Here is a 19,346-nt window from a genome sequence, read left to right on the forward strand (position 1 = left end):
TTGTTTGGTGTCCTGTTAATCAGATAACAGGCTGTGGTAAAATCCTCAGGCCAAAAATCTTCTGGAATATGTGCTCGATATAATAGAGCTAGACCACTCTCTGTGATGTATTTGATCCTTCGTTCTGCTAATCCATTCTGAGCTGACGTATGAGGGCAGGAGAAACGATGATGTATGCCTGTGTTACTTAGATATGTAGTTAGTTTCTTGTATTCCAATGCGTTATCAGACTGAAAGATTTTTATTTTATGGCCTGTGAGGTTTTCTACTTGTTTTTGAAACTGAGAGAAGATATTGAAAACAATAGATCGTTGCACTAATGGATAAATCCATGTATAATGAGAATAAGCATCCATGAATATCAGAAAATAACGAAATCCATTACGAGATGTTTTTGGTGAAACCCAAATATCAGACACAATAAGACTTAAAGGAGTATCATAAGTTGTAGTACTAGGAGTAAAAGGAAGGCGCCTACTCTTGCTTATATGACAAGAGTGACAGAAGCCAAAGCTCTTATTTTGAACTGGAAGGGAAAACTTTTTGACAATACTAGAAACCGTGCTCAGCATTGGATGCCCGAGCCGCTGGTGCCATACTGGAATGCTTGCTGAAAGAAAGGTTGCGGGAGATTGAGATGACTGCACGCCACCATCACTATCCAGCACATATAGCCCATTCTCATTCCTTCCTGTTAGCAGCGTTGCCCCCGTGATTTTGTCCTTCACAACAAACAAATTAGTGTGAAACACAAAGTATACATTGTTATCCTTGCAAAACTGATGAACAGATAGCAGATTCTTTTTGATCTGAGGCACATGATAGACATTATTTAAAGCAAAATTTCGATATCTAGAATTGAACTCAGTGTTACCAATGTGTGCTATTTGTAGAGCATTGCCATTACCAACTCTCACTTGATCAGGTCCATCATATTCATGTGGTATACACAAATTCTGAGCATCAGCAGTCATATGATTTGTCGCACCCGTATCTGTGACCCACTGAGTATTAGTTGCGTCAGGAAAAGCAACATAAGCCTCTGCAGGCCTCTGCCGATTGTCATTGCTCCTATCATAATGAAACCAACAACGATCTGCAGTGTGATTTCTTTTCTTACATATCTGACAGTATACATCCCATTGAGGAGAACCACGTTGCTGGTTAGGTGGACGACGATTGTTATTGTTTGCTGGTGAATTTCGTCTTGGATGATTGTTGTTCATCCTTGGTTGATTTCTGCTGGAAGATGCTGTACTCGCAGTTACAAGATTTGCTATGGGTTGGGATTCCTGAGACAGTTGATTCTCTTGACGCATCTCGTAGGTAAGGAGATGAGACTTAAAAGTCTGGATATCCATATTATCAGCAGTACCCAACACAGTAACTATTGGATCATAAGACTGATTCAATCCATTACAGATGGATTGTTTCATTTCATTAGCAGGAACTGTGTAACCAGTTGCTGCAAGTTCATCAAACAAATGTTTAGCTTCATTTAAATAAGCTTTCAAAGACTTGTTACCTTTGGATAAGTTATGCAGCTTCTTCTTGAGATTCATCTGGTGAGCAAACGTCTTAGGCGCAAACTCAGTTTCCAGTGCATCCCATATTGCTTTCGAAGTATCTAGCTTTGCAACAACGCTGAGATCTTCTGGTGTAAGGGTGGAGTTTAACCAACCAATGATTAACGCATCTTGTGCCTCATATGCAGTGAAGGCAGGGTTGATTTCATCACTGTCTGGAAGAGTGCGTTCTGGTATTTCTTTTGATCCATCAATGAATCCAGTTAGTCAATGACCCTTTAGGATAGGTTTGAACTGAGCTTTCCATAGGATGTGGTTTGTTTCAGTGTGTTTCAAAGTGACAAGATGATGTATTTGAACTTGTCTAAGAGCGTTTGTTGTATCTGCCATATCTGTTTCTGTGATAATGGTGTTTGTTCTTCACGTTTTTTTTTGTGATATTTGCGGAAGGTGAACTTGGATCGAGAGCCTGATACCAAGCTAGAAGGGGATATATGCTGAATATCTTCCACACTTAAGTTGTGGAGATTGATCTGTTATTTATATTATTATGGAAGTACAATGTAAAACAGAAAATGGTTATGATCCTAGTAAATAGCTAAGACCTGACTAGATCAATTGGACTCTGTAACAAACGTTGCAGCTGGCAAAGAGTCTTGCTGAAGACCTGGGCTAACATAATACGTTATATACCGACACCGCTGCCACTTTACTTCTACAATGACCAGCAAAATACGAAGAACACCACCAGCATTTCCTCGACCCTTTTCATGATTTTCATCATCAACACCATCCTTTTTTTACTCGCACTGTCTAGTCACTATGCTACCGCCACTTCTTGTGATTCTTCGATTTCCCACTCTGGAACATCACGGCTGCTGCCAAGTACTAGCAGCAATAAATATAGACCCGCAACCACCGTACATTCATCATCAGAATCATCAGATGTTCCCAAAAATGACATCGACTTGTTAGAATTCCCATTGAATATTTAGAGTATCTTGAAGCAGAATTTTTCTTGTGGGGTGCTTTAGGCTATGGACTTGATAAGATTGCTCCTCAGCTAGCCCTTGGAGGTCAACCACCTAAGGGTGTGAAGAAAGCAAGACTTGACAGTTTTACTCGGGATATCATTACACAATTCGCGTTCCATGTTGGGCAACCATCTAAGTTAAGCAACATTACTCTGGGCGTGTATTAATTCTTTTGGTGTACGCATATCAAAATAAACATGTACATGAACACTGGTTGCAGGGCCATAAAGGAAGTCGTAGGAGGTGGATTCCCGAGACCATTGCTTGATCTGAGTGCAAAAAGTTTTGCAAAGGTGATGGATAGTGCCTTCGGTTTCGCATTGGTACCACCATTTGATCCTTATGCTAATGAACTCAACTACCTTCTAGCAACTTACCTGGTTCCTTATGTTGGACTTACCGGTTATGTTGGATCCAGTCATCTCTTCAAGGGTGACCGCTCTAAGAAGGTAAGTCTACTGCATATGTAGCAATAAACGAAGAAAAATGAATAAACTAACTTCAATGTTCAAACTGCATGCAGCTTGCTGCGGGGCTTTTAGCCGTAGAATCAGCACAAGATGCAGTAGTTAGAGCATACTTGTACGAGAGAGCAATGCAGAGGGTGCGGCCATATGGTATCACGGTTGCAGAGTTTACGGCCAAGATTTCACAGCTAAGGGACAAGCTGGGTGGTGACGGGCTCAAGGATGAAGGGATTGTTATACCACCTGCAATGGGTGCAGAGGGGAAAATAGCCGGAAATGTGATTGCCGGAAATGATTACTCAGTGGCATTCCGCACAGGAAATACTGAGGATAGTATATGGCGGCAATGGGGACGAGCATGTACCTGGTGGATTCTTCCCTAATGGTGCTAATGGCACCATTGCTACGTCTTACTTATTATAGGCAAGGGGACTGAAGCTAGACACTTGGGGTGATAAAGCTGCAAATTCGGCTAGGTTATTTTTAGATCAGAGACTAGATTTCCATGTTGCACATGGGGCAGCATGTGATGAGCAGCACAAACATTATTTTTTTTTCCATTCAGCATAATTAGTTGATTAATCAAGAACAATAATATTTTTAACCAGTTCTAAGCAATTATCAGTTGTTTTAATTCTGTCAGAGTGAGGCGGTGATTGGGAATATTCTTGCAAGATTGGTCGTTTTGTCTGTCACAGATGGCAAACTTTCACATGCAAAAACACACCAATAAGGCTGCCCACTAACACATACTTTGTACTCTAATGCGCATTCCCCATCATGCATATTCCTTCCGCCAAAACGCTACCTGCCCTTGCCAAATGATATAACTACTACTATTACCAATTATTAAGAGATGAGATCTTTCACTCTATAGTGATCTATAAAAACGCACTGCACAGTAATGAGAGGTCACATATCAGTTGATCTTTTTTCAACCAGGGTTCACATATCAGTTAAGAAACCCAAGATCTTAAACTTTACTAAGAGATTGAGGATGGCTTCTCAGAATCAGTTTGAAGATGTATTTTTGGAGAGCATGAACAATACTAACAAGTGGGTGCGTAATCATCAGCGGCACATGAGCAGTGGTCTGAGAATCATGAAGCGATCGTTGTCGATGAACGACTCAAACAGCCCGAGGTCAGTGAACAAGCAGCAACCACAGGCATGCGTCTGTGCTCCTCCTACTCACTCAGGTTCATTCAAGTGTAGATTTCACCGTGTTAATTCTCTTGGACCACGCAACCCGAAGCAGCAGCTATACTCACCGTCATCAAATGAACGTCATCCTAATCATCTCACCTCATCATCTACTACTACTACTACTACGGTTGCACCAATTTCATCAACTGTATGTATGAAACAGCAGCAAGCTAGTATGATGATGAACAAGACTGCAGCCAGCTCCGTCGAGGCCCAATAACTAAAAAGATTTTGGAACTATTCAAAATCATATGCTTGTTTTATTCTTTCCAAAATGAAAATTACGTGTGTACCGGTCACTTGCCTTATGGTGTAGGTAGTAGTTTTCTGGTGTCTGGTCATTTGTATGGGATGAACAAACTTTGGCTGTAAAACAAAAAGAAGTACATTTCGGGAAATGTTAATTTCAGTTTTTCAATTTAATTTTTGCGGACAAAATATATTTACTGTTTTTCTTTTATTATTTAGAAAAATTATTAATTAAAAGAATAAATATTCACACAGATATTAAAATTGTCTAGTGTGGCGCATAAGTAAAATGGTGCCATGGCACCCGAAGGCATAAAACTATGTTGATGTGGTGCATTTGAGAAGGGAAAAAATACGGTTTAGTCCAAAAACGCATTCAAAAGTATGGATTAGTTCATCCGAGTTAACTAGGTACAATTTAGTCCAAAAATTATTTAAAATATGAAAAATACATATATAACCTTCTTTATTTACCATTTAGTCCAAATATTTACAGTTTAGCGCAAAATGACTCAAAATGATGTCAGCAATTTTAAATAATATAAAAACAATTTATCTTTGGAACCATTTGTCCAAAATTCGCAAACCTTATGTATTCGGAAAGCTCTTTTAGAGAGCTACAAAAAGAATACCCATATGACTATATAATTCTCATTTTTTTCTAAATCTTAGTTTACATTGGTGTATAAACACGTACACATCTATAAAAATCCAAAAAATCCATAGACATGACAATGAGATAAAATGTAGGTGCAGGCATAGATGCACCAGATGTATTTGCACGATAGAATTTACATGCTAAACCAGGTACAACTGTTGGTGCAAGAATAGATGCACCAGATGGATTTGCACGATAGAACTTGCATGCTAAACCAAACTTGCATAGTTTCGTCTTCATATAATACGGACACTTTGTCTCAACCTAGCATTGTAAAACAAAAGATTAGTATCTGAATATGAGCTTATTATAGCAATTTGTGCTCAAAACGGCAGGTATATAAAAAAGTTTTGCACCTAAAAATGACATGTTGCATTTGACATCTATGCTTACTATAACTACACAAGGTTTTCGCGTATAACGTTTACGCTAACCGCGGAATTATTGATCACTACAGAAATAAGCATTGGTCAGCTACATGCAAGTTCTATCAAGCCCCTTTTTCTAGAGTTCATCTTTTCTAAGTAGTACACCACGAAGAGGTAATCAACAATCACACTGTCATCTTGCCGGCAAGAAATTCAACCATAATATCCTACAAGTAATTATCTGTAATGAGAAGACTATATTATGAAACCGCATGTGCACCAATTTGTACATCCTAGTTATTTTCTGAAGTCACATTTGCTAACCTAATACGAATACCCAAGCAAGCGCGTATAATTGACTATCATTTTCTTGAATGTTATAAAAGAAGACTAATAATCAATTTTACATATAATAAATTATAAACTAGACTCAATCATCATCATTTACTGTCACAATCAACCACAACAACAACATCTCTTGGACAGAGAAAAGAGGGGATGTAAGAAATTCTTCTTTCCTGGCTCTCTTGAGTTAAAATACAACCCAAACTTCTACATCATCTCGAGCTCCCGATTCTTCGAACACAACCACCAAAACCCATTTAATCAATCAGTCCCAGATCCCCTTTTCTTTGTTGATTTCAGTTTTGCAACTTCACCAAATTCCTTATCTGATCTTCTAAAACTTCATTCATAATCAATTACAATCAATTACATCAACAAATCAGACCCTAACTTCTTCCTCTCAAACATTACCTCAACTGCAGATGATTCGAATCACAAACGAACCCTTGAATACACCCAATCCAGTTGACAAACGGACCCAACTTGGTTGCTGCAATTTCTAATCTCAATCGAGATTTTAGACTCCTTCGGCAGATAGGAAAGAAAGCTTTAGGGAGATACGAATATGAGAAGAAGAAGAAGAAAAAAAAGACCGAAACATAATTTCAAAAATTATGGGCTTGAGAATAATTTTCTTCCAGAAAATGGATGCGCGCCTGTATTTTTCTAAGCGTGGGTTTCATAATGGAAAAGTATGGGAAAATGGGTCTCCCTTTAGTTTTCACTTGTCGAAAGCCTAACTAATTTGGAATTAAACGTCTATTTCTATTTTGAGAAACGGATAGAAAGAGAAAAAGCCCTAGCTATATCATATCATTTAGCTATTACTGTGAACAAGTTTTCTTTATCAATCCCCCTCTCATGGATCGCTACGAGTATTTACAGAAAGATTGTGCTGAAGAAGATGATGATAATGACTATGATGATTCAGTGAGTAAGTACTTTTGTCCATCCTCTTACAGAATTACAGTCAAATTTGATGTCAAATGCATGTTATATGTCTTCCAAACAATCTTCAGTTACAGTTTCACTGAGTTCTAGTGCTTTTCGCAATCAGCCTTCTTCAAATTTTCTTTTTACGCTTTTTCAGTAAATTTGATTGAGTGACTGGTACTTGGTTTGACTTTTATTAGGGTTTTGAACCTCCATTAATGGAGGTTTCATAGAGCTTCAGATCCTCTGCTTGAAATTCAGTTATCTATAGATAAGTAAAAATGATGGATTGGTTGATATTAATGTGTTGTTATTTAAGAAATCAGGGATTTTATTAAATTTTTGACCTAATCAAAAACTTAATACTGTTAATTTTATTGATAATTCAACACAAGTTATATCAATTAATTTTGTTTATGTAGCTCATGGTGAGGGTAATTTTGATTGTGAGGGTGATGATGAAGAGGGCAAAGGGAATGACTAATGAGATGTAGTCCTTCGGGACTGTTTCGAACGATGTCGCCATCTTAGCTGATGAGCGGAGAAAACAAGAAGTGTTGGGAACAAGAATGGATACACAATTGATTTTACATCATCACCACAGTGGTGGCAAACTAGTTGAACTTTTTTCTTATTCGTATGATTTTATAGTTTGTGAGAAACTCAACAAACTCTGAGTGAAGTTGCTCGTGACATTTAGGTGCCTATGCAGAAGTTGGCCATCTTTAATTGAAAAAAGATCCCTACTTCACTGATCAAACTCTAATACTGTCCGTTCTCGGCAGTTTGCATGTATAAAGAATCTGTGAAGATTTGTTATTAGCGGATCCAATACTACCATCTGTCTCCAGATGGTAGAGGAGGAGGAACAGATGCGATATAATTCTACTTAGTGAGTTGTTGGAGTCCATTTTCTTTGTTTGCTATTTACTTAGATATTCCTGTCCTGTTTAATAACATTTTGAAGTACTGGACCTACTAGTTAGTGGATGTCCTTCTTTATAATGGTCTTGTACGTTGGTTTGATCCTTCAAATTTACAGATGAAGAGAAAACTAACATGCATATTGGAGATGGAGCTTCGGAGGAGAATATGGAAACTGAGAGGAAAAAAAGGGAGAAGCGCAAGTCATGGGAGGATGGGGTTGGATCGGAGCAGAACGGCGGCATTGAAATTGACATTGAAGTGAAGAGGAAAGAAAGGTCTATAAGTGAAAGGTGTGCTGCAGATGCTCTCAAAGACAATTTCTTAGACACGGAGATTGCAAAACAAATTGTCGAGATTTACGCTAAGATGAATGCGGCACAAAGACAGATTTTGTTGCACCGCTTGGAGACAGCCCTTGACACTTTTACAAAGGAGATTAATGAACCCATTAAGGGCAAGCCGGTTGGTAGGCGAAATATCAAAATGCCCAGGAAAGAGGAGAGAAAACTCAGGAAGTATAAGTAAGTTTATCATATATATGTTCTTATTTTCTTTGTTGGTAAGTTAGCTATTTAGAGGTGTTTTAGCAAGCACTGCCCTTATATGTGTTTTAGTATTAAGCTTTTGTTAGTCATCCTATTGTAGAATTGACCATATACAATGTATAAGATGTCGTGGAAGCTGAGAGATCGCACTGGATGTTGCTGCAATGAATGCAGTAGTTGCTCAAAACAGAAACTTATCTAGAAATCGGTTGTTTTGTGCATTGCTGCGCTATGTTTTACACAACATGCTCCCTTGTGTTCTTGAGTATTCCAATTTATGTGGGAATGGTTGTTGGCAAAACACTGTGACTTGTTAAAGTTACAGATTTGTTCTTAGGCATCAGTGGTTTGTCATTCAAGCTGTACAAGTACCCATTTTTGGTTTCTTTAAAAGATCTCTACTAAAAAGCAGATGGTGTGTTTTGTAATCTTATTTTTGTTTTATAAGGTAAGAGTTGTTTATGATTTTCTACGCAACTGCAAAACCAGTGTCCGTAAGTGTCGTTCTAGCATTTGGTATGATCTTTGATTCCTGTGTGTAAATTATCGCAACACATTGCTAAATTTTGAGTAACCTCTAGGCTTTGCCTTCATGGATCCCTCCCTCTCCCTCTCTAACTGTTCTTGAACCCTAAATGGAGAATTTTTTGGTGGCTAAAGAACGGAGAACTTATAAATGTATCAAGTTTTTGCAAGCTCAAATTGGTGCTCTTGAATTCATGGGCTCAATTCAGGTAAAGCTAAATCATATTAAGCCTGCCAGTGCGAGTGAAAATTGACATTTCAAAATCGTGCCAGGACAGCGGGCGCAAAAGCAAAATTGTGCCATGGAAGCGGACGGAAGTCACGGAACAAAACGGATGTGTGGTGATGGGACAGTAATGTCATTTTAGCTGTTTCACATGCCCCTTCTTCTCTTTATAACCTTTTTGTACTCGACAGTAAGACAGATAAAAACCCTAGATATTAGCGTGAGCAAATTGTGATGAAGATTTGAATCAGCATGGATCTCGGTGCGTTTTTAGATGAAGATTATGATTCGGATGACTATGATCATTCAATAAGTAAGTATTTTTCATCCTTTTTACAATCAAATGCATGTCGTCCCAAATACCTACAGTTTTTAGATTTCAATTTCATCGAGTTTTAGTATTTTCGCGAACATCATTTTCCAATTTCTTGATTTTTTTTTTTCTTTTTTACTGCACTTTTCAGTATTGAGTTCTTCTTGTGGTACCTGTTAGGGTTTTGAATCTCTATTAATGGAGGCTCCATAGAGCTTAGAATGCCCTGCTTTGCATTTACTTATGTTATAGGGTACATAGAATCAATTGATTGATTGAGTGTTGATTTAACTTGTTTGTGAAATTAGGATTTTGTTAACTTTTAGCATAATTAAAATCTTGCTGATGCTAATTTGATAGTAATCAATATCAATTAATTCTGTTTATGATTGCAGATTATGGTGATGGTTATGATGATTATGAGGGTGTAGATTTTAGTGAGTATATTGATGCTGAAGAAGGTGAAGGGAGTGAGATGTCACCCGTGGGGACTGTTTTAAAGGATGGCACATGTGACGAGAAGAATAAATCAGATAGGTCAGAAACAAGAAGGGATTCTCAAATTATTCTACATCGTCACAGTGGTGGTAACAATCTCAACTTTTCTCTTGTTTATATTAGTAGCTGTGCTGTAGTCATCCTCTAGCCGCTGATGGTTTTATAGTTTGTGAGATACTCAGCAAAATCTGAGTGAAGTCGCTCGGGAGGTTAAATTGCTTGCGTAAGTTGGCAATCTTTAATAGAAAAAGATTCCTACTTCACTGATTGAAAACTAAAGAAAATCTGAAGTTCTATTAGCATATCTTGTACTACCATTCGTAGATGGCCGAGAAAGATGAATAATGAAGCAGTCGTAACTCTAGTTAGTGAGTCGTAAGAGTCCATTTGCTTTGTCAATTCCTTTGTTTGCTATTTACTTAGCTATAGGTTTTGAGATACTCAGCAAAACCTGATGCAGTTGCTCATGAGGTTCAAGTGCCTCCGCAAAAGTTGGCAATCTTTGATTGAAAAAGATCCCTACTTCATTGACCGAAAACAAACACTGTCCATTCTCGCCAATTTGTGTATTTAAAGAAATTATCAAGTTCTATCATCAGATAGAGTACTACCATGGCCGAGAATATGAACATTGAAGTAGTCATAAAGTCTAAGTAGTGAGTCGTAAGAGTCCATTTGCTTTGTCGATTCTTTCGTTTGCTATTTACTTAGGTAATTCTGTTGAAAAACATAACGAAATAGTTCTGGTTAGTCAATATCCTCCTTTATAATGGTCTGATACACTGATTTGTTTCTTGCTTGTTTGTAATGAATTTGCAGATGAAGAGAAAACTAACATGGATATCGAAAATGGAGCTTCAGAGGAGAATATGGCAACTGAGAGGAAGAAAAAGGAGAAGCGCAAGTCGCAGGAGGATGGGGTAGAATCAGAGCAGAACGACGGTATTGAAATTGCTATTGAAGTGAAGAAGAAAAAGGATTCTATAATCGAGAGTAATGTTTAAGTAAGTTTATCATAAAAATGTTTATATTTTCTTTGTTGCTAACTTAGCTAAGAGAGGTGTTTTGGTAAGTACTGCCTTCCGGGTTTAGTACTAAACTTTTGTTAGTCAGCCTATTGTTGGATGGACCATATATAATATATTCTGCAGCTATTATTTCATATTTAAATTTCGTTCTCCGGTTATTGAGTTTGAATTTACCATAGAAATGGATGGAGAAATGAACTGCCATGCCTCTCTCTGTTCATGTACAGTTGTTGAAGAACAATATGCTTTCACAGTCTAGTTTTATTGATGGGAAAAATGCAAGTGTACTATAGAAGTGGTTGCACACATAAAAGGTACAGCGCATAAATCAACTAAGAAAGTGTCATAAGGAAACTCAAAGTAGATTTACAATCTGTTTTTGTGAAGGCAGAGCAGGCGAGTAATAAATATGACAATTCATCTGTGTTGTCATCATCAGTGTTTGGTTCACTTAGTCTAATCCTGCATCAGCACTTGGATAAATCCTTCAAAAAATGACATCTGTTTCTGTTGGAAATGCATGCATCTTTTTATCATAAGGAAATGATTAATAGAACGAGACTTTGTGCTTAGATAACCTTAGATATCTGGCCTAGGTTCTAATAAGCAGACTAAGCAATTAGATGTTATCTGACAAGGAGCTCTGCACTTCTACAGTTCTACACAATAGCAACCAGTATTCTTGTTTTGTTAATCCCTTTGTTTAAAGAAATTGTGAAGATTTATTATTAGCAGATGTGTTGATGCCCGCGGGGGATTAATGATCTGCAGTCCTAGTTCTAGTCAATGAGTCGTAAGAGTCCATTTGCTATGTTAATTCCTTTCTTTCCTATTTACTTAGATGTTCCTGTTTAATAACATTATGATACAGTAGTGGTTGGTTGGTATCGTCCTCTATAATGTTCTGGTACCTGGTGTGTTCCTCACGTATTTGTAATGGATTTTCAGATGAAGAGAAAACTGGCTTGGATATCAAGGATGGGAGATTTAGAGGAGAAAAAGGAGAATAGACAAAGGAGCATGGGGTCAAATCAGAGCAGAACGACGGTATCGAAACTCCATTGTTGTGAAGAAGAAAAAGAAGTCTATAACCAAAAGTGAAAAGTGATGTTTAAGTAAGTTTATTTCTTTGTTGGTAACTGGTAAGTAAGCTATAGAAAGGTGTTTTCACAAGTATCGCCTTTGTATGTGGTTTAGTATTAAAGTTTTTTTAGTCAGCCTATTGTACAAATGACCATATCTAATGTCTACAACTAAGTTTGTGTGAATAACTTTTTGCAGGTTATACACGAAGATAAAGCCATTAAAGAACGAAGTCCGTCCATTCTTTCAACAAGATGTGCAAAGGCCGCCTACTACTCCAGTGCGATATCATTCATTTCGGACTTGGGGACGGCTGAAAGGCAGGACATTTCTCTGTCTATATGGAAATATTGGTTGGAAGGTGTTTCTGGAATGCTGTTTTCTCTTGATTAGGTAATGCCTCTTGCCGAGATTCAGGGAGGTTTCATTTCTGGATTTTAGGTTTCTTACCTCCACATTTTTTTCTAGCTTCAATTCCTTCTTTATGAACTTTTCTTGATAAAGGGTTTATGTATCTTTGGGTTTAATAGGTAAACATTTGCTGCAGGTTATATATGGCACGAGGCACAGGTTGGCTGCTTGGAATGTTACCTGGGCCTTCCAGAGCTGTGAACTGTGCTGGATGGAAACCGTGGAACCTGCACATGCTGGTATTATTTGCAAGTGAAGGCCGTACTGTTCCAGTTAGAGGTTCAATATGTGTTAGCTTGAAGCAAAAAGAAACCCATGATAATCGGGTCGTCTGCCATAGCAATGGATGGAGCTCTTCAGTATCAAAAGATGATATGCCAATCATCTTAGTTCGGGTAATTTTCTCTTTGTTTCCGCTAATAACATTGTTTGCTGATTTAACAATTTTTTTTATGAGAAATGATGTTTTTCTTCTTTAACCGCATTAGAACCATCATTACTAATCTCTACTTTTTGTTTGGAAAGTAGACTCTTGGTTTATCCTCTTTTACATGTTAAATACTTAATTTGACATTCATTTTTAAATTTGATGGCATACATACTCTTAACTAGCTATTTGGACCAGTTTGTCATAGCTTGATACCTATTAGCAAAGGCATGCAACCATTACAGAAACAAAGATCAAATTAAGTACTTTACTATTAAGCATAGGATATAATAATGATGTGATTACACATATAAAAATGATCTTCAGTTCATCACTCTCTTCTGTTGTATGCTTAACGCAATCATTAGAACCCTTGTAAAGAAGGCCCAGTTTTGTAGTATATTGTCACTATTGATTTCAAATACGTAAGACATTTAGTTGGTTATTCTCCATATGACAAAATGCTGGTGTTCTGTTAGAAATGGGCATAAAAATAGTGATTCTATGTGTGAGTTATTTTCTATCACCTGATGGTACTACTAGTGCTGGGATTTGTACTATTATGATCGTTTTCATGCTTTTATTGATTGTGAAAGCTGTAGTTATTTTGGCAATGTTAATATGAAGATAGAGTAATAACAATTTTTACCAATAGCAATTTTTTACATAGTTCTGCCTATCTTAGGCCTATGTTCATACGTTTATCCTTTTATTTGCATAATTCTCTTACAATAACTCTTGGACTTTCATTAACAAGGATGAAGCTCTATTCGAGAAAACATTGAGAGTTAGAGGAATTGAGTTCTTTCTAGCATGAATTCATTTCTTTATAATGGAAGGATTTTTTTTTCTTTCTTTTTGTTGTGGGTAGAGTGATAAATTCCTTAAGGAAGTTCTAAAATATTGTATCAGAAGGAAAAAATTTGGGTTTCTATAAAGTAAAACCTTGAAAGTTCGATTTTCTCTGACACAAATCTGATTCAATATCAAACTTGAGATTTGTAATTCTTTTGTCATCTTCGTTTAGGAATTTTGCAAAATTTGTTCTCGAATTGTAACTGTAAAAAAATCCGGTAGTTATCCCGAACTTTATCTAATGGTCCTAGCCTGAGGCTTACATCCACTGGTTAGTGTATTCATTGGTTTTGTGTTCATATAAGATACATGAAATTCTATCAAAAAGGGGTAGAAGCTATAAAGCTGAGATCAAGAAACGAATTAAATTCTGCCCGAACCTAAATCACTATTCCTTTTATAAGAGAAATGAGCACATTTAAGTTTACAAAAGCCTTTTTACTCACACTCCTTGTAAAAAGGAAAGAGATTTAGGTTAGGGCGGATTTTTGTTCTCTTGAGTTCACTCTTCGGATCATATCTCTTTTATTTATTTATTTTCAATTTTCCTACCACCTAGTTGTCAAGATTATTTCCCAAGTAATATTGTTGTCGGAGAGTTGCTGAATTTTCTCATACATCTGGTAGTCCAATATTTCTGATGCAGGTAGCTTTTTACTTGATCTGTATTTTGTGATGCATTTCGAACCCATAGCGAGATAAGATAATCTTGGTTTGGGACATTACAGATGCTAATATATTGACAAATTTGCTGTGCACAATAGAAAAAAAAAGTAATTAATTAGAAAATGCTTAGAAGTTAAATCATACTTTTGTTCAACTGTCAGTGTGTGGAGTCTGCTACTTTGGTGATGTTCTAAATTCAGTTTATTGGCTATCCAATTTCTGAACTTCTCAACTGCTTGTGGAAATGCTTGAGAGGTACGATGTTCGTTTTTGAATTTTATTAAAGATTAAGATGTCCTTCTGGCTATTTGGAATTATGGATCAGTTTCTCATAGTTTTTGATACCATTAATAGCAGAGGCAATGATACTAAAAACTATGAGTCCTACAGTCACGCGCACAGCCTCGTGGCAGCTATTATGAACCTTCATAAATGGATATAATATAATAGACAGCTCATTGGTGCGGGTTCATAATAGCTGTCACGCGGCTGTGCGTGTGACAGCAGGACTCAGAACTATTTAGTATATTTGGCAGAAAATCCAATTCCACTATTTGGAGGTGGAGATTATCGCTAGTAAAATTGATGATGATTGTGCTAATAAGAATATAATTAGGCATTTAAAAATTTGATAAATTTAGTAAGTTATTAAAGAAACAGTTGGGATAAATTAGTTATGCGAATACATCTTTAGCTTAGTAAAGCATGTGGGGATGCCAGTAGCTATTAAGCTAAGAAGATTGATGTAACTGATCTGTACTGTCTTTAAAAGGGAAAGTGATTTAGTGATTTAGGTTATTTGTTTTTTTTTTTTCCTCTCTGTCGGTAGAGCTTCAACTCACTGTAATGTGAACTATGCTAATGAGAACAAATAAAACCACTTAAACCGGTAATTGGTTTCAACACGGGCTTGAGATATGTAATCATTCGCATCATTTTCATCTGAGATTTTTGCAAAGTTTGTTCTTGGGTAGATTTTGATTTTTATCCTATTTGGATTTGTTCTTCGGTGAAGATTTTTCCGTTCCTACTTCTTCTGAAGTTCTCTCCAAATCTGCTTTTTGTTCTTTGTAGAAGCAACTTCACGTCTTTCTTTTTCTGATCTCTGGTTATAGATGTTGTTTGTTGTCTGAAGCTTGCTTGTTTTTGGATGAAAAAACTCATATTTGTATCTGTAACTTGTTGATCTATCATGAAGAGTGAAACTTTATGAACAACTTCAAAACTTTGTATGAACTAAATTTTGTTATACCTAAGTTTTTCATCAGTTTTGTAATGATCCCTTTTTCTAGCGCCAAATTGTAGTAGCAAGAAACTTGTTATTACAGTTTGGCGCTAGAAACAAGGATTGTTACAGTATTGTTGAAAAACGTGAGGTTAACTCAAAGTTGCTCAAATGCAAAGATCTGTCATCCTAACGTTTCATGTTTCATATGATATTGGCTTAAATTTTTCTTGATAATAAACCCGATCGGTGTCATAGTGATGATTGAGTGAGATCTTATTCTAGCACATGCTGTGGATGATGTAAAGAGAAGTCTTTTTGGCCTCATGGAGCAGAGTCTCGCCACATAGCAATATTTAAAAGTACTGGATGGTCGATATCCTTCTTTTTAATGGTCTGGTACTCTGGTTTGTTCCTCATTTATTTGTAATGAATTTGCAGATGAAGTGAAAGCTAACATGGAGAAGCGCAAATTACTGGAGGATTGGATCAGAGGAGAAGGGCGATATTGATACCAGTGAAGTGAAGAAGAAAAAGGATTCTATAAGCAAACATGATATTTAAGTAAGTTTATCACTAAAATGTTCTTATTTTCTTTGGTGGTAAGTTAGCTATAGAGAGGTGTTTTTGGCAACTGAACTGCCTTTGTATGTGGTATAATAGTAAACATTTGTCAGTCAGAGTCGGACTATTTTAAGTTTTCGTTCTCCAGTGAGAAACAAACTGCCATATATGTGAAAAACGTGTTCCATATACGTTTTAGTTTCTACTTCTCTCTGGTTTCATCTACAGTTGTTAAAGGAATAAAATGTGCTTCACAATCTAGTTTCATTAATGGAATAAAATGTGCTTCACAATCTAGTTTCATTAAAGTGTATAGAGCATATGTTAACTAAGAAAGTGCTGTACGGAAACATGGTTTACTCTTGCTACTCAAAATAAGATAACCGTAGATCTCCGTCCTAGGTTCTATGAAGCAGACTATGTATCTATATGTTTTCTGACAAGTAGCTCTGCACTTCTACATAATAACAACCAGTATTCTTGCTTGTTAATTCCCTTGTTTAAAGAAATTGTGAAGATTTTTTATTAGCACAGTTGTAGATGACGGAGGAGGAACAATGATATGCATAAGTCTAGTCATTGAGTCTGAAGAGTCCATTTGCTTTGTTAATCCCTCTGTTTGCTATTTACTTTGATATTCCTGCTTAATAACATTGTGAAACAGTACTGGTTAGTCGATATCCTCCTTTATAAGGGTCTGCTACTCTGGTTTGTTCCTCACTTATTTGTAATGAATTTGCAGATGAATAGAAAACTAACATGGATATATACTGAGGGTCCAAGATGGTGCTTCAGAGGTGGAGCTGAACGAGAGGATTGAAACTATTAATGAGTTTGGGGATTTGAATAGAGGAGCGCAAGTACTGGGAAAGTCCCCAATCCAATAAAAACTACTGGACAGGTTTCCCTTTAAATTTTGTAATAGAAATGGTCTAATATTTCCTGGCAAGATGAAATGATTTCGAATCTTTTAGATGCTTGAGAGTATCCATAGCGCGAAATGCGAAAAAAAAAAGAAACAAAAATGCTTAAATAAAAAGAAGCTAAATTCAGGTTTAGGTTTGGCATTGGAACTGAAAACCCGCAGTGGTGGTTAGGATATTAAACGAGGCGTCCCAGGTGTAAACTGTGTTTACCAGGCTCACTTTTAAACCAAACCTGGTGCAACTAAGCACAGTATAAAAACACGCTATATAGCCATGGTCATTTTAATAGTGAGCCTAGCAAACAACTACAGTGGCTGAATTTGACTATTGCCAGAAGGTGAATATTTATCACTGTTCACTGCGGCCAACGTTAAGATTATTTTTTATTTTTTTTCTGTTCTGTAACTCTACATTGTGAAATGACCACACATAATGTCTACTACTAGGGTTGCTTTGATAACTTCTTTGAAGATTCTGCATGAAGATAAAGCCATCGAAGAACAAATTCCGTCCATTCTTTCAACAAGAGGTGCAAAGGCTGGCAACAACTCGTACAAAGAAAACCTGAAACTTGTGTATGATCACGTTAAAAGATAGAAGACGATCTAGAACTTGGTGAAGATCTTCTAAAAATTTCTGAGAGACGAAATGCTGATGAAAACCATGCTATTTTTGGCATACACAGCAGAGGGGCATAGTAGGTTGAAGGCTGTTGATATATGTTTGTCCTTGGATCAGCAAAATCCCAATGTTCAGATGTTCTGGAAGCTGAGAGTTTGCGCCAGATATTGCTGCAGTCAATGCTGCAGGTGCTCAAAGCAGAAGCAATAACTAGAAAACTTGTCCAGTAATTGATTGTTTTGTGAATTTTTGTTTTTCAAGTACCCTTTTTTTGGAGTAATTATTTCTCCCCATTGATGATGTTCAATACAACTGCAGAGTCAGTCAGGTTCTGTAGCAGATTTTGACTTTGACTCTGACTCTAACTCTGTTGAGTAAATTATCACCCTCCCCATCTCTTACTTGTTCTTGAACACGAAATGGAGAAATTTTGGGGGATAAAACTTTGGGTACCCCGAGCTTTACCCTTTTCCTCTGAGCCAACTCGAGTCCCAGCCAAGGGCTAGACCACAATTATTATCTTGGACATTGTTGGGTTCCTCTTTAGAAAAGAGAAACCCTAGAAAAAATAGGCGTATGCCGCTTATAAGTGGCAAGCACACGGTATTCTTTAGTAAAAGGCGAAAGAATAGTTCGCTTTGTGCTTACCGCAGCATTTGGAAGGGCCAATACAGGGCATTTTGAGTACATTTGTGCTTCCAGCTCTTTGTGGGACTAATCATTTTAACTTCGACTGAGATTTGTAGGCTTTGCCAACCAAAGGGGGAATAATGGGATTCAAAACTTCTGAATTTTAGTCAATCTGTTGTTTCCAAGGAGAATGGAAAGGAAAGGCTACCTTCCTCATTTTGTTAGAAGGCTCCAGTCTACACTTCGATCAAGGATTACGCCCAACCCCTCAAGCATATGAAATCTTGTGAGCTTTCTGTCAATGATTATGAGCTTTTGAGTAGAATGATTATGCAGTATCAAGATACTGCTTCAAAAAAGAATCTTATCTTTTAGGTGATGAATAGATTAAGAAAGCGGCATATTAATGAAATGATGTTTTTGTGCAAGTACCACCTTCCTGACTCAATTCCGTAGCCAAAAGGCAAATTTAGCTGAAATGTTTGTTATTACGCTGAATAAGCTCATTTCAAGCATTACTGTATCACTCGCGGACGTTAATTATTTTGTATGTTTGATTTGTATTTGTAATGTATCATTTTTTGTGATTTGTATTTAAAGCACATAGCAGTTGTTAGTCTTCTGGCTAATTTCTCCTTGATATATCTAGCAATGTAACCTTGAACTACATAGTACAATCGATTTATTAATTTAATGGAATGAGTTTAGTAGACTCAAGTTTTTCCACCCTCGAATTGTAGCCGGTGATGTAATGCACCTTGGTCCTAGTGGTGGTGCAGCATTGAAATCTTTCATGATGCTAGAACCCAAAAGAAAGAGACTACAAGAACTCAAAGAGTTGAGCTGTGGAACTTGCAAGTTGGGGATGTAGCTCAGATGGTAGAGCGCTCGCTTAGCATGCGAGAGGTATGGGGATCGATGCCCCACTTCTCCATCCTTTTTTCCTAGAAAAAATGGTGTTATCAAACAAATGCACCAGATGACACTGGATTCTGGTCATGGTAATGGTATTTGTTTTGTCAGAGCATACACAATGGTGTATGTGCCGTGCCCTTGTCCATTGTCATGTATGTTTATTTCTCGAGCGACT

The 19,346-nt window shown here is 37.0% G+C and overlaps 1 protein-coding gene, 1 long non-coding RNA gene, 2 other non-coding genes and 1 pseudogene across 6 annotated transcripts; 4 read left to right on the forward strand and 1 right to left on the reverse strand.

The window, feature by feature from the left end:
• The first annotated feature begins 2,296 nt into the window (after positions 1 to 2,296).
• Positions 2,297 to 3,450, forward strand: LOC113287680 (annotated as a pseudogene).
• A 3,166-nt stretch (positions 3,451 to 6,616) lies between these two features.
• On the forward strand, positions 6,617 to 8,851 carry LOC113283470. Its single transcript, XM_026532743.1, has 3 exons — positions 6,617 to 6,787; positions 7,829 to 8,234; positions 8,359 to 8,851. The coding sequence occupies exons 1-3, from the start codon at positions 6,715 to 6,717 to the stop codon at positions 8,396 to 8,398; spliced, it is 519 nt and encodes a 172-aa protein (XP_026388528.1). The 5' UTR covers positions 6,617 to 6,714; the 3' UTR covers positions 8,399 to 8,851.
• A 210-nt stretch (positions 8,852 to 9,061) lies between these two features.
• LOC113283473 lies at positions 9,062 to 18,010 on the forward strand. 3 transcript variants are annotated; one of them, XR_003327465.1, is made up of 9 exons: positions 9,062 to 9,322; positions 9,718 to 9,909; positions 10,640 to 10,824; positions 11,797 to 11,963; positions 12,130 to 12,324; positions 12,479 to 12,737; positions 14,452 to 14,545; positions 15,957 to 16,079; positions 16,822 to 18,010. It is a non-coding gene; the product is annotated as an uncharacterized LOC113283473 (long non-coding RNA). The 3 variants fall into 3 exon arrangements; XR_003327464.1 differs by lacking the exon at positions 14,452 to 14,545 and having other exon boundaries at positions 16,822 to 17,342; positions 17,452 to 18,010; XR_003327466.1 differs by lacking the exon at positions 14,452 to 14,545 and having other exon boundaries at positions 16,822 to 16,980; positions 17,452 to 18,010.
• Positions 18,011 to 18,162: 152 nt separating this feature from the next.
• On the reverse strand, positions 18,163 to 18,284 carry LOC113341201. The gene has a single exon (XR_003355822.1). It is a non-coding gene; the product is annotated as a U5 spliceosomal RNA (small nuclear RNA).
• An 833-nt stretch (positions 18,285 to 19,117) lies between these two features.
• On the forward strand, positions 19,118 to 19,190 carry TRNAA-AGC. Its single transcript has one exon. It is a non-coding gene; the product is annotated as a tRNA-Ala (tRNA).
• Positions 19,191 to 19,346: the final 156 nt, after the last annotated feature.

This window comes from Papaver somniferum, chromosome 1, assembly GCF_003573695.1.
Source record: "Papaver somniferum cultivar HN1 chromosome 1, ASM357369v1, whole genome shotgun sequence".
NCBI lineage: Eukaryota > Viridiplantae > Streptophyta > Magnoliopsida > Ranunculales > Papaveraceae > Papaver > Papaver somniferum.